The following is a 13,990-nucleotide window of genomic DNA, read 5'->3' on the forward strand; positions in this document are numbered from 1 at the left end:
GTCACCAAGAAAGGTTTTATGCTAATAATTATGTTGAGTAATTACCAATAGTGTCCACTGCCTTTAAGCATCTATATGAAACTGGTCATGTTCTGCTGCACTATGAATAATTATCAAACGCGAAGTAGTAAAATATTCAACTCGATATGTATAGCAATGTATGCAGGGTTTCAATGGAAACCAATTGTAACTGTTTTGGCATACCGTAGGTAAAACAGTGTAATCAATAAATGAATTCATACATAAATAAATAAATAGGTCTGTGATGATTATAATGACAGGGGCTGTGTACGGGATCGTTCTGTGAATGGTTAAAGTAAACCCCCTTTCTCTGCAGAATAACAAAACCAACTCCATTAAAAACGACAATTTATTTAGAGCGGGTTTAAAGGCGTGGACACTATTGGTATAATTACTCAAAACAATTTTTAGCATAAAAACTTACTTCGTAACGAGTAATGGGGAGCTGTTGATAGTATAAAACATGTTGAGAAACGGCTCCCTCTGAAGTAACATAGTTTTCGAGAAGGAAGTAATTTTCCACGAATTTGATTTTGAGACCTCAGATTTAGAATTTGAGGTCTCGAAATCAAGCATCTGAAAGCACACAACTTTGTGTGACAGGGGTGTTTTTTCTTTCATTATAATATTATCTCGCAGCTTCGGCGCCCGATTGAGCTCAATTTTCACAGGTTTGTTGTTTTATGTGTGTGTTGAGATACACCAAGTGAGAAGACTGGTCTTTGACAATTACCAATAGTGTCCGATGTCTTTAAACACTTCTTTTTCTTCCTAGCAATATTTCAGAGGGAAACATTCTCAGGTTAATTCAAGTTTTATGGTGGATAACTGACTACTTGTTTGCCTGACTGTTATTGTCAATCATACAGACCCGAAGATAAGTAAAGGAAATTTGCAGATGTTAAGAATTAATTTATGTGACTTATTTATAGTTACTTTAACTAATGCAGGCACCCTCTCACGAAGTAGAGTTTCTTCGAAACATGCGTCATTGATCCTGAATAATTACCACCAACAGCTTCCAAAGTTTATTTTGGACGGTAGTGACAACATTGTAATGATTCACCGACCAAGGCCTGTACATCTTCCCCTAAGGTTTTATACCTTTGTCTAATTCATGAAGGAAATGTTTTTAAAAGGATTGAAAATTATGCGATATGAACAGGGTACATTTTGTTGTTTTTCTTTCTTTCTTTTTTAATAGCTTAAAAATTGATACAATTTTCTGCAATATTATAATGAAATGTTGCTCAACTATTATAGTTTAATTTTTGAGGATTCTCCAGCAAAAGACGCATTGGCCTAATCTAAATTCGAGTTTTAAAAAACCCTATTGCATAATTATTGCCTCACTTTCCTTAAGACAACTATAGAGTATTCAAGTTCAATATTAGAAACTACGAACTTTGTTTTTCTCGATTCTGATACAAGTTTTCTTTCAAAGAAAATGTATCGTTTTGTAAGAGACATTTATAACGAAACGGGGCGCGTCAGTTCATAGCAGAGCGAACTTTTAAGACATAAACACGGTGGGGTGCAAGTCCTTTCTACAATGAGCCAACAATGTATTGTCTTTGTATCTTTGGCCTAAAAAGACCCAGTCCTTTCTCTTCTGAGGCGCCGAATTAATAAGGAAAACCCGTTTAGGCTTAAAAATGCAATTGCGTAAAATCTATACGAAATCTGTTTGCAATGATGTTAACCCATGGAGCAATATGGTTAACCTTAAATATTAGGAAATGTTTGTGTAATAATTTTGAGTACAATACTAAGGGCTAGTATGATCTCCAGTGTCGACCATGACAGCTTGATGTCTGATGACTTAACCCTGCTTATAGCTGACCATCTTACTGACAACTTGACCTGACATGAGGTCAGGGTCGTGCCATCGCTCTCAAAAATAGTAATACTTCATGGCGCCATTTTGAAGAGGCCTCAGTCTGTGTTTGACCTCATATCATAGAAATTGTTGAAAATTGACATATTCTGTTGGCATGTGTCCCTGATGTGTATACAATTAGACAAGTTTCGCGGTTGAAGAGTCAATATTGTAACGATATTCCAGATAACATTGAGACCACTGATATCATTCTATCCTATAATGTGCAGGTGGGCTATTCCTGACCACCGATAAATGGTTCAAAAACTCGGACTCTCTTCCGGCCATTGGCTAATTCGCATCTTCCAGTCATGGACACTGAAGCTGAAGCCAGCGGTCGTAGCTAAACGCCTGGCTTAGGGAAATGCGTATTCACAATTCATGCGCATTGAACATAATTATCTTTAGATTGATTTGGGGCATTACAAATGCCTTTTAGTATTAATATCATAATATCATAAAAGCATTTCCCTAAAAACCTAAGTAACCCGAAACCCATAAAGCACTATGAACTATATATGAACTATGAATATAGGCCATATGAATGTTCTTTCTGCCATGCTTATCACAGTGACCGTTGTTTGAATGCTGTATTTCAACAATTTGCACCTAATGGGTCTAACTTATTTTCTTTAATAATTTAAATCACCACCCTATTTAGTTCTGCGCCTCAGTGGTGAAAAGTGACACAACGGGCGTCTTTATCAGCCCATGATTCATGCTGAATACCCTCCAAATAAAGGGTTTCCATTTCATTCATACTTTAATTCAATAAGTTTGTGTGGTGGTGTTATAACTTCCATTGACCAAGCATGGTTGAATTGCCTCTTGACGTTGATGTGTTTCTCAACTCATGTTGAACACTTCCGGTCCTCAGTCGCTTGGCGACCTGTCCTCTCGGTCCCTGCTCCAGAAAGAAGAAAAAAATACATCACAAAAAGGTGGTAATGACCGGCTCAAATGTTGACCAGGTGGTAATGACCGGGTCAAATGTTGACCCAAGGTTCACCTCCGAAAACGTCAAGTTCAATGATACAAGGTGGGATTAATTATCACCAATTAAAACCCATCTAAAGTATAGTTTTGAACCAGGTCAAAACCGCCCGTCCGAAATGGCCTCGGCCCAAATAAGCGATGAAAGCCTCGTGGGGCTCGGAAGCGTTGCTTACGGTTGGCCTCGTGGCAGTGGCGCGTGGCCTCTACGTAAAATCAACTAATAACACATCGGGCGGTTTTACGTCTATTGACGGGACCATGAAACTGTACACTTAGCCTGGATATGCTCTTAGTTTCTATTTATTTGTTTGGTTGTTTGTTCCCTCAAGTTTTTTTCTGACATTGAAATATTATAAGTGCAGTCGAAGTAAAGTGAATTTGACAAAACTCGAGTGGCTTTAGAACCGTGTCTTCGATTTCTTCTGAATACCGCAATTAAACTTGATTTGAGTATTATACTGTGTCTAGTCCCACCCCTTCTTTTTTCTTAGGCCTAACTTCACCTAATAATCAAATAGCAAAATTAATTTCATTTAAGTTGTGACCATTCATATGTCGTATTAATAGGCTTTGTTGTCTCAGCACCAATGTTATGGCTGAAACTCCAATTTGTACAATTCTACTCTGGTCTACCTTTTTAATGCCAACTGTCACTGGATTATTGTCATTGTGCCACCACTGACGTTCTTTACGTTTGGTCTTGAAAAACGAATAATTATTAGAATATGAAATGGCTAGATATTAAAGACCTACAAGGTTTGATTACCGGGTAACTTGCTATTTCATATTTCACTGACTTTCATACTTCGTGACCTACAAAACAAAAATTAAATGAAACGAATCAAATTAGAAACCAAACAAAAGCTATGCTGTCATTGTGCGATCGGCAATTTGGGTTTTGTGTGAAGTCCTCGCTATCAATACATGCAGAAACAGTCCTTCCTTGAGTTCTTTGAATCATTTCCAGGAGAATATTACCTTTTCATCAAGCAGGGACCTTGAGGTCAATTGGAACACACGTGTCCATGGCTTTCTAGTTTCGAGGCTATGATAATACACCATAAACCCCGGTCGATTTGGATCCATCGCTAACAAACATTGATGTCTGAAGGCTACATTTCATAATTTGCGTTTATTTCGAAATGTGTTATTTTTACGGAGGTGCAAAGCTTCGATTAGTTTTCGCCTCAGCTCCTTAAAATCATAGCTTCAGTTGACATGGTCAAACATCTCAACTCATGGTATTTTCTCCCTCCAAAACCCGCAGGGTAAATTCGTCATTTTACTGTTTAATGTAATGGTAACTGTTTGGTTTTGCATCTAGGAATTGTGCTGCAACATCTGTTGATAAACCGATATCGCATAACGTGAATCAGTGATGATCGATTCATGTAAATCCACGTCATTTCCATGTAACGGTTTGAAAGGTATACGGTGTATAGAAACCAAAAAGTTGGACTTGTTCAATGGAGTCAGACTCCAATTCAAATTTGCATAAAATACTAAAAAAGAAAACAGTTTTAATGATGACAAAACTGTATCCGGCATGATGCTTCACTAAGCAACCAACCTGTTTAGGCGATTGTTTTTATTACATCAATATCGACAGTGTATTTCCTTGATTTATCTAACCCTATTTGGACTCTTCCCGGCCCCCTGTAGTAACAATTAATCCAGAGCAGAATCATAAGACGTAAAAGTTCTCGGTATTTCTTCAACCCGTTTTGGTCATGTGCGGAGTTTCTTATCTAGGATATAGGCTTATCTCACTCTTTTCGTTTTAACCAATATAGCGTTACAAACACCCGTATTTTCAATTAAATTGATCAAATAGTTAAGATGGTAAATTCCAGTTTTAGTTAAATAGCTTAACGTTTGATCAGCAATTCTGGGTTTTTTTATATCTAAAAAAAAAAAATTCGAAGTAGGCCTAAGCTATTGTTTCAAACATTTGACATTGATTTGTGTTCATCATCGCTTTTAGATATGGAAAGAACCCTGGAGATAATCTATAAGAGCTGAGGAAAATATCGATCTTGTTCCATTGTGAGACATCCTCCAAGAAAATAGCCGATTTCCATGGTTAAAACCCCACATCACCAAGTATCCCGTTGGTTTATTCATCTTAGCTGGTGACCATGGCGAAGCCATGGAAACATAACTCTTTCTCCCTGGTTGGTTTCCGGTATATGTAAATCTAGACTTGATTCAAGTCCCGTTCTCATGCGGGGACGGTCCCTAAGCATATCGTGCCAACTATAACAAAAATGTAGCTGAGTTGGAGGACTGAAAATAAGAGGACTCTCACGGGATTGGACTTGAGTCAAGTCTATAGTGTAAACCCGGTTTGTTTGTATGGAGTTTCTTACCAGGGTTACATCGACCTTGGCCTTAGTCGCCCTTGAATGAATTGACCGTCTCTATAATACATGATGCGCAACCACCCATTCAGGCCTAGTTTATTATGTTTAGAGCGAAACGTAGATTGACTATTCTGTCAGTCTGTATGAGTAATTTCACTGCACGGAAATCTATAGGCAATGTCGCGTGACCGCCTCGGATCATCTATGTTTCGTCTAAAGTGTAGAGGGCCAGGGTCTGAAAACATCATCAAATATTTTGTGTAGAAGAATTGATAAGACAAGATTTTTTCGTAATAAAATTTTCTATTAGTTTTTATTATCATTTTCCAAAGTACATTAACAATATCTGCAAACAAAGTATTAATTATAATGGAAAAAAATAAACAAAACTTTCAAAAAACGAGATGTAGGCCTAAGGCTAGCATGGTGGTGCAGTTGTGTTTTCCTAATGGTTCTAAAAATTCTTTTTGAGTCTTTTTTTTCGAACGAACAACAGATGGAACATGAAGATAGTTTTGATTGTTAGAATCTTTACTAATGTTTGACCAATAGATAGACTTGCTGTCAAACATTTCTTACCTCCGGATAAGACGGGGTAGCAACGGCTGTTTGTTGCGTATATCGTATTCGCAGTAAACACCCGTCGGGGAATTGCAGCAACTTTAAACGCAATGGCTGATGGGATATATCCAAGATGGCGCAGCGCATGGGTGGCAGGAATTTGCAACAACGTGGGCACAAACCGAAGAAGTTCCACCATACAAGTGACAACGCTCGTCATAAACTTGAAGTGAAACGTTGGAAACTTGAGGAGGAAGAGGGGAAACGTTTGATATCCCAATATGAAAGTGTAAGTTAGGTCAACAGAGAAAAAAATTATGTTGTTTTCAAAATTGCCCAGTATCCGGACGAAGTCAACTTTACTTTCCGGCCGTCCGTCTTTCGTAACACTAAACTTAACTAACTGCATGTGACTGTGGGGCCTTGGGGTGACACACATTGGTTCCCTTTAATTGTCATGTTACTGAGACGACTTGTTCTATGAATTGTTAACATTTGATAATCAATGCTGCCTTTCCTTTCCCAACAAACAAAACGAAAAAGTTTCTGTATCACGCCACCACCTTTTCAATGATAGTGAGTCTGTCAAAATGGCAATTTTGTAAAACGTATCTGTTTGTGTGACACGCACTGCAACATTGTAACACCCCTTTTACAGAATGGTTTAGCCCAACAACAAAATAATGCCTTTGATGCGACAGGTTCAAAATATGAACCTGGGAATTCGCTGCGGGATCTGGTAAGTTTTTGTCCATTTTTCTTCGAAATATTTCCTAAATGGTGTTTTGAGTATTATGGCAGGCTGCATTAGACATTGCGGATTAAGTTCGTACCCTCAGAACTTGTGTCATGATTTTTGAAAGTGGTAAAAATGGGGCAAATTTGGTGACTAGCTGTAGAAATTGTACGTGTTGGACCAGATCAACCGTTTCCGGTCGAAACAAACTCTTAACCCTCCGGCCTGGCGGCCGTCGGGAGGAGGGTTACATTGTCGCAACTAGGAAAAAGCTGCAGTAAAATTGTGAAAAATTAAGTTTACTTTTGCGTTTTCGGGGCCAGATATTGACGCGTCTAAATTTCTGAACGTCCATTTTGTCGACTGCCACTAGAAGTATATTTTCAAGAATACTGGAGGGTGCTCTTTCTTTCGAGATAATGTTAGAAACCAAAGTACATGATGTAGAATTTTGTCAGCTTTCCAACAATAGTACTATTTTGAAATAATTCACGTAAATAAAAATGTCATTTTTGCCCAGTTTTTTTAACACATGAAATACAGGCATATTATGTCGATTTTTCTCCTGAAAATGCTTTCAAATGAACTATTTATAGGTCATTACAGTTCTTTGACAGAAATCTATTTGAAAGATTAGACTCTAGACTGGGTGTCTATGCACTTTTTTTTTGTATTATTAACTATCACCAGCAAGCGCAAAGCAAATTTATAGAGAAGGTTCTTCAAGAAAAACCATCAAAATCGGGTCGATGGTTAAATGCGGCACTGCGCATTCAGACACATAGTCTTGGTTCCAAGACCATTGGTGTTGCGCGGTTCCGATCTATGCACGCACGGCAAAAACTGTACACGCTTGTAATGAGTGAACGTAGCGGGCGCTCTGTTTCTCTGATTTCCTGATCCCACCAAGACTATCCGACACACCGTGTCCGCACAAATTGCCATTTCAATGGTCGTGTCCCCTGATTTAAAAATGGCATATCAGCAAGCGTGAGTGTGGACACCAGTCTGTGAAAGATTTCGTGCAATTCGCTGATACACAAAAAATATACCAAATAAGAAACACCTGGCGGCGACGTCCGCCCGGGGATTTATTCAGAGAGGGTTAAAATAAATTTTGTTCTGATGGCTTTTTTTAGCTTCTTTCCATTGTTCGAGGTTACATACATGTTTTAAACTTAACTTTTTTTAATATTTGTTTAATAAGATAGACAAACAAATAAAACAAAATAAAAAATGAAAAAAAGTTTTTAGTGCGGAAGTTTAAGAGTGTTTGGCAATGTTTATTTTAACTTTCCAAAATGAAAAAAAGGGCTTAAAACTTGCGCCATAGTAAACAGAGAAGTTAACAAAATTACTCTAATGAATTGATACTAATTTTAATAAAATGCTAGGTAACTATGTTAAAAAAAAAAATTACCACACAAATTCCCATATTTCTTTATTAGCAATTGTTTATTGACATAAAATGCACATTTTCAGTTGCCATGGTAGAGGTTAATTGTGCAGCTTATGTCTTTGAAACTGACTTGCTTGAATCGTCAAGACTTGAGGTACCTGAAATGGAAAAAAAGAGATATATTCACTCTACATGTATTTTAATTTGTTTACCTTTTTTTGAATATATAATTAGGCTTTAAAAAGACACAATTATTAAATATTGTCTTGGTTCAGCTGTTAAAAGTTCTACTTTTACACGCAGTTTACAATATTGGGAAAAACTTCCTCCTATTTTTCTCATCAATAGGGTAAGCCTAGCTGAAGAAACCAAAATGTAAAACTCTTCTTATAAATTGCACTATTCCTGATTTGTTCTGTTTGTTTCTGCTATTTTACAGATCAATCCAGATGCCATCACTCGTTTTGATGACTTGCCATTGTCGGTAAAAACAAAGGCAGGATTAAAGACAGCAAACTACACAACACCCACAGAGATACAACGTGCCACCATAGCTTTGGCTCTTCAAGGACATGATATTCTTGGAGCAGCAAAAACGGGATCAGGCAAAACACTGGCTTTCTTGATTCCAGTAAGTGTGAAACTCCATACAATTCCAACAGCACACAAACTAACTGTTTTGAAATTGGTTGTTCATGGCTTATTCTTTGGTATCCTTGCAAATACATGGAAATCAAAGGCTATGCAATACCCTTTCCTAGACACTTAAAAAACCCACTTCCAAACATTTGGTAATGTGTGCTCCAGTCAGGTGGCTCCAGTACTGACAGGTCTGCATTATTTATTCCTAAAAGCAAGTACAGTTGGGATGACCGCGCTTTTTCTGTCGCGGCCCCCAGGACTTGGAACAGTCTTCCTTACAACATCAAATTCATGGAAAATTACTTCTTTCTCGAAAAACGTCACTTCAGAGGGAGCTGTTTCTCAGAATGTTTTACACTATCAACCTCTCTCCATTACTCGTTACACAGTAAGGTTTTATGATAACAATTATTTTGAGTAATTACCAATAGTGTCCACTGCCTTTAAATTACATAACGTAATTTTTCTCTAAACTTCTACTTTTATTGTGTTTTCTTATTCTGCAGGTCTTAGAATGCTTGTACAGAAACCGCTGGAGTAAAGTGGATGGCTTGGGTGCCCTTATCATCTCTCCAACTCGTGAGCTTGCTTATCAGACATTTGAGGTACTCAGCAAGGTTGGCAAGAAGCATGATTTCTCTGCTGCACTCATCATTGGAGGCAAGGTACGTATGACTCACACTCATGACTCACACTCATTGCTCACACTCATACTCTGATGGAATCAGAATGGAAGCGCACAGCTCAAAGTTTACTCTAGACCACAGGTCCGAGCCAGTGGTTTTAGCAATGGGCCAGTAACAGTAAACTCAAGTCCAGCGGTCATTTGGTTTGATTCAAACGTTTATTGTTGGTCTCTTGTTTAGTATTGAAGAATACTAACCGATAATACAAGTGAGATTAGTCTTGTTTTAGTGCATAAAATATTTAAACAGTTCAAATGTCAAATTGTGTTTGCATTTTTTGGTCTCATGTCAAATCTGGTCTTGTAAAATGGCTTTTACATACAAAGACATGGCTTTTACATACAAAGACATGGCTTTTACATACAAAGACATGGCTTTTACATACAAAGACATGGCTTTTACATACAAAGACATGGCTTTTACATACAAAGACATGGCTTTTACATACAAAGACATGGCTTTTACATACAAAGACATGGCTTTTACATACAAAGACATGGCTTTTACATACAAAGACATGGCTTTTACATACAAAGACATGGCTTTTACATACAAAGACATGGCTTTTACATTGTTCAAAGAATGAGCTCTTTTTAGAGTGTCATAATTGTAATTGGCTGTCATAAGAAAAGGATGATTTTTGACGCAATGACTTGTCATTACCAACAGGATAGAGTGAGTTTATTTTTTTAAAGAATTCGTCTTTGTATTTGATATAGATCTGTGAGTATGATATGTTGATTGGATCAATTTGAACGAATCTAATTTGAGAGATCATGTCTCACCTAGGCTGATTTTACAAACTGACATCCAATAATACTTGTCAGATTGGATGACACTAAAATCTCTTTTTGAACCAAACACAATGTTTGCTGAGCAAAGCGAATCTGTTCACAGGAATTTCTTTTGGGGAAAACGTCTTTTCCAAAGTTACTTTTGTGAGCTGCTAAAAAATGAATCGGACCGTGCAAGCTTTCTACGATACTTATGAATAATAAATGAGATGAGAGTGCAAACGCAGCCACTAAACTCTGCGGGAAAGCCCCCAGCTGACTACCAATGGCCTTCTGATTTGCATATTTACTCTCAATATTTGCACAGCAGACACCAGCTAAATAATCAGCTGTTATGTAACATGCGGATTGAAGGCTGCCGGAGCTGCCCCCTAAAAAAAATTAAGTTTCATTGACTGGATAGCGGATAGCTCATGGAACTTTCCCTGTAAATGCCTTAACTGTACTTTTTGTTCAGTTCTGCATCAAGAAGGAAACATCTACATAAATAAATGTTTCAGCAGTTTAATTCATTCATTAATTTTATATAGGGAATGAAAACATGTTGTGAGAACGGGATGGTTTAGTTGATGCAAAGTGGGAATTAAACGCCCCTTTCAAACAAGACCATTTTTAACGAGACCTTATCTCACATTGTTTCGATTTTAACCAAAAACAAAATGCCAGTCATGTGAAAGCTAATCTTGTTAAAAAATTACTCAGGATTCTTGTTATATTTAATAGGGATCCAGAACTCCTTCAACAAATAGCAACTATGCTAAAATCACCTGGATAATTGTGTAGTGTGAAAAATGATTATAAGAATACAGTTTCCCCAAGACTTGTTTATTAAGAGAGGTACGTCAGTCTTTAACTTCAGAAGTATTAAAAGACACTAAATCATAAAACAAATAGATGGAATGTTAACAAAGAAATGCAGAGTAACATTTCAATTAGTGCAAAAGTTCTCCTTCAAGCAAAATCAGACCAAGGACCAATTAATGGAAATCAGTAATTAACATTTGATTGTTTGAGCGTGTCACGTCTCTGTTCAGATTATTTCCTTTAATAAAAACCAGCAATAATGTCTACTAGAAGAAATAATTAGTCAGTTAAGGCTACTTTAATAAAGGCTCATCAGATCATATTAAGTTGTCTATTATTATGTTAACGACTGACCAGGAGTAATTCCACTACCACATTAAAGGGACGTACTGACTTCGTTTGGCTATTTAGGCTAAAATATACCCCAAATGACCCTTAAAGCCAGTGGACACTTTCGGTAAACACTAACAGTAATGTCCAAGGCCCACACTTCGTGTATCACAACTTCTATATCAAATAACAAACCTGTGAAAATTTCACAGTCGGAGAAAATAACGGGAAAACCCACCCTTGTTTCCGCACGTTTCGCCGTGTCATGACATGTGTTTAAAATAAATCCGTAATTCTCGATATCGAGAATTGATATTGTTTTAATATTTTCTCAAAAAGTAAAGCATTTCATGGAATAATATTTCAAGAGAAGTCTTCACCATTACCTTCTGTAAAACCTGTAAGTTATTTGTGAATCTGTGAACTTTTAATTTTTTTCTGTACTGAAAGTGTCCAATGGCTTTGAGGTCTTCCAGTAGTAGGGTAGAATGGTTCTTAAAAGAAACCATCAAATTTGGTGGACAGCGTGAGGCAAACAAGACTTAAACCCCAATTGACGTAAAGTAACAAACCTGTTTACTGTTTACTCCGCCTGATTTGCAAAGAACCATTATCTGTAATTGCTGATGGCTATTGCAGCCATTACAATCCACTATCACCCTTTTATTGTCTAAACTTATGAAGGTACACTATATGCATGAGCAAGTTAACAGCTTGTTAATACATACATTAACACAATTGATGAGTGCTCCTACTGTATGTACCAATAAAGTAGACTGTGAATTGAGATGATTTCATTTCACTACGCCAGTGACGTAACCAGAAATAATTATTAACATGGTGATTTGGAGTGGGGGGGATCAGGGAGCCAGTGGGGAGGAAGCATAACTTGGGGGGGGGGTGCTTTTTCATTTCTACAATCTCTCCTTTTTACATTACAAGTGTTAGTGTAGTTGTTTTATTTTCACATACACAAATACATGTATATACAGTGCAATGCATTTTTGTTTTGCGTGTCTAAAAACATTAAAATGCACAAAACATTTATGCACTAAAAACCACCTACAATTCCTTACACGTTAAACATTTATTTTAAACAGAAATTGAATGAGAAATAGAAATTGATGCATATTGTTAGATTTTTCACCATTGTTTACATTTTGTAGCGATAATTTGAATACATGATCTTTTTCGTCAATTATTTGTTAATAATTTGTTTTTTTTAAAGATTTAAATTTGGTTAAGTAAGTTACTTTTAGACGGCTGGAAGTAAAACTAGCCCGGAAGGTCACGTGATTGTTTGTACCATGTTTTGGTTAGAACAATCACGCGACCTGCGTTTTTTGTCTTAAAATGCTCAAAAACGGCTAAATTTGATGATTTTTTTTAAAGGACTGTTCTTCTTCATTCCTGGAAGACCGTTGAAGTCATATCTTAGGCTATTTTATAGCCCAATTCGCCTGGTGTGTCCCTTTAAAGGAAAATGGCATTTATAAATAGATATAAAAGAGTAGTGACTCGATCTTAATGTCCGTTTAAAACTGGTAGGGTCGTGGTCGTGCAATAAAGGCCCGAGCCGAAGGTTTAAGACCGAGTCATTGCTCTTTTATTCCCTTAATGAGTACCAGCCATCCCTGCGAAATGCGTTACGCGTAAAATAACACCACGTGATAAACTCCCGCCTGAAGCCTATGTTTAAACACCTTTTACCGTGGGTATTCTATCCGTTTAAACACCTCCATGTGATGCCCTCTTGACCAATTTGATAAACTGTCCCGGGTATTTATGAAAGTTACTTCAACACTGATTGATCCTATGTAACTATCAAGCAAGATTCATCCTTGGATTCAGATGTTCTGATTCTAGACATAAGTCTTAAGAGAACTCAGGATGCAGTGGCAACCTCCAGACAACGGTTATGTCATAAGGTCACATTGACTGACCATTAATGGCTATTGTGCTGGAAAACAATTGGATTAATTTATTGCCTGGGAAGGACAGTGATGTCTGGGATTGGAAGGAACATCTGCCGTATGAAGAGTTCCAATCCTCTTGTGTGATGTCCTCTTTTGTCAGTGTGATCCCCTTAATGGGACAACCTCCACTTTCTAATGAAGCTGTTTTCTTCTAGAATCCCTAATCATGATCCCATCCTGAGTGAAAACATCTTTGTTATAACATGTCCATGATGACCGTGCCCTACTCCCCCTTTTGGCCCCACCCTTTTGCTTGAGTTTTACACTGGACATCAGGCCAGAAACCAGTGATTTTAGTATCGATCGGGCCAGTAAGCTCCAGACAGGACGAGTCCGGCAGTCTTGTGTTTTTCAATTAAACAACAGAACTGGGACTGTAACATTTTAACAAAAACAAGTGATGTTCAAATGTTGACCTGGAGTCTTTGAGATAATATACCTTATAATTCTACTGATTATGAGAGAATACTAAAGACAAAATAAGATAAGTGTTCTATAAAAAGACTCACTTCTCTTATGGCACATAAAAACAATATTCAACTTGGACTTGTTTCTGAGCTAGTAAACATTTTGAGCTACAAGCCTGGTGGTCTGGTGGATCCCCCCCCCCTCCCCACGCAATTCAGCCCCTGTCCATTGTAGTATTCACCCACCCCTCCCCTTATGATTTCAACACATCTTTTGAATGTAAAGTGGTTGTGGTTTATGGTGGAGTTACACACAGGCCTGATACTTCACAGAGGCATCAAAGGCAATTGTCTCTATGCCCCCTTGTAATTGCCTTGGTGACATGAAAATGACCC

At 37.4% G+C, this 13,990-nt stretch overlaps 1 protein-coding gene across 1 annotated transcript in view; it reads left to right on the forward strand.

The window, feature by feature from the left end:
* The first annotated feature begins 5,954 nt into the window (after nt 1-5,954).
* LOC117296586 (probable ATP-dependent RNA helicase DDX10) overlaps nt 5,955-13,990 on the forward strand; it is a 37,283-nt gene continuing 29,247 nt past the window's right edge. Inside the window, exons 1-3 of the mRNA XM_033779604.1 lie at nt 5,955-6,109; nt 8,395-8,586; nt 9,104-9,262. Coding sequence (XP_033635495.1) covers nt 5,966-6,109; nt 8,395-8,586; nt 9,104-9,262 — 495 coding nt within the window. The 5' untranslated portion in view covers nt 5,955-5,965. The remainder of the gene's footprint in view (nt 6,110-8,394; nt 8,587-9,103; nt 9,263-13,990) is intronic.

The sequence above is a fragment of the Asterias rubens genome, chromosome 11 (assembly GCF_902459465.1).
Source record: "Asterias rubens chromosome 11, eAstRub1.3, whole genome shotgun sequence".
NCBI lineage: Eukaryota > Metazoa > Echinodermata > Asteroidea > Forcipulatida > Asteriidae > Asterias > Asterias rubens.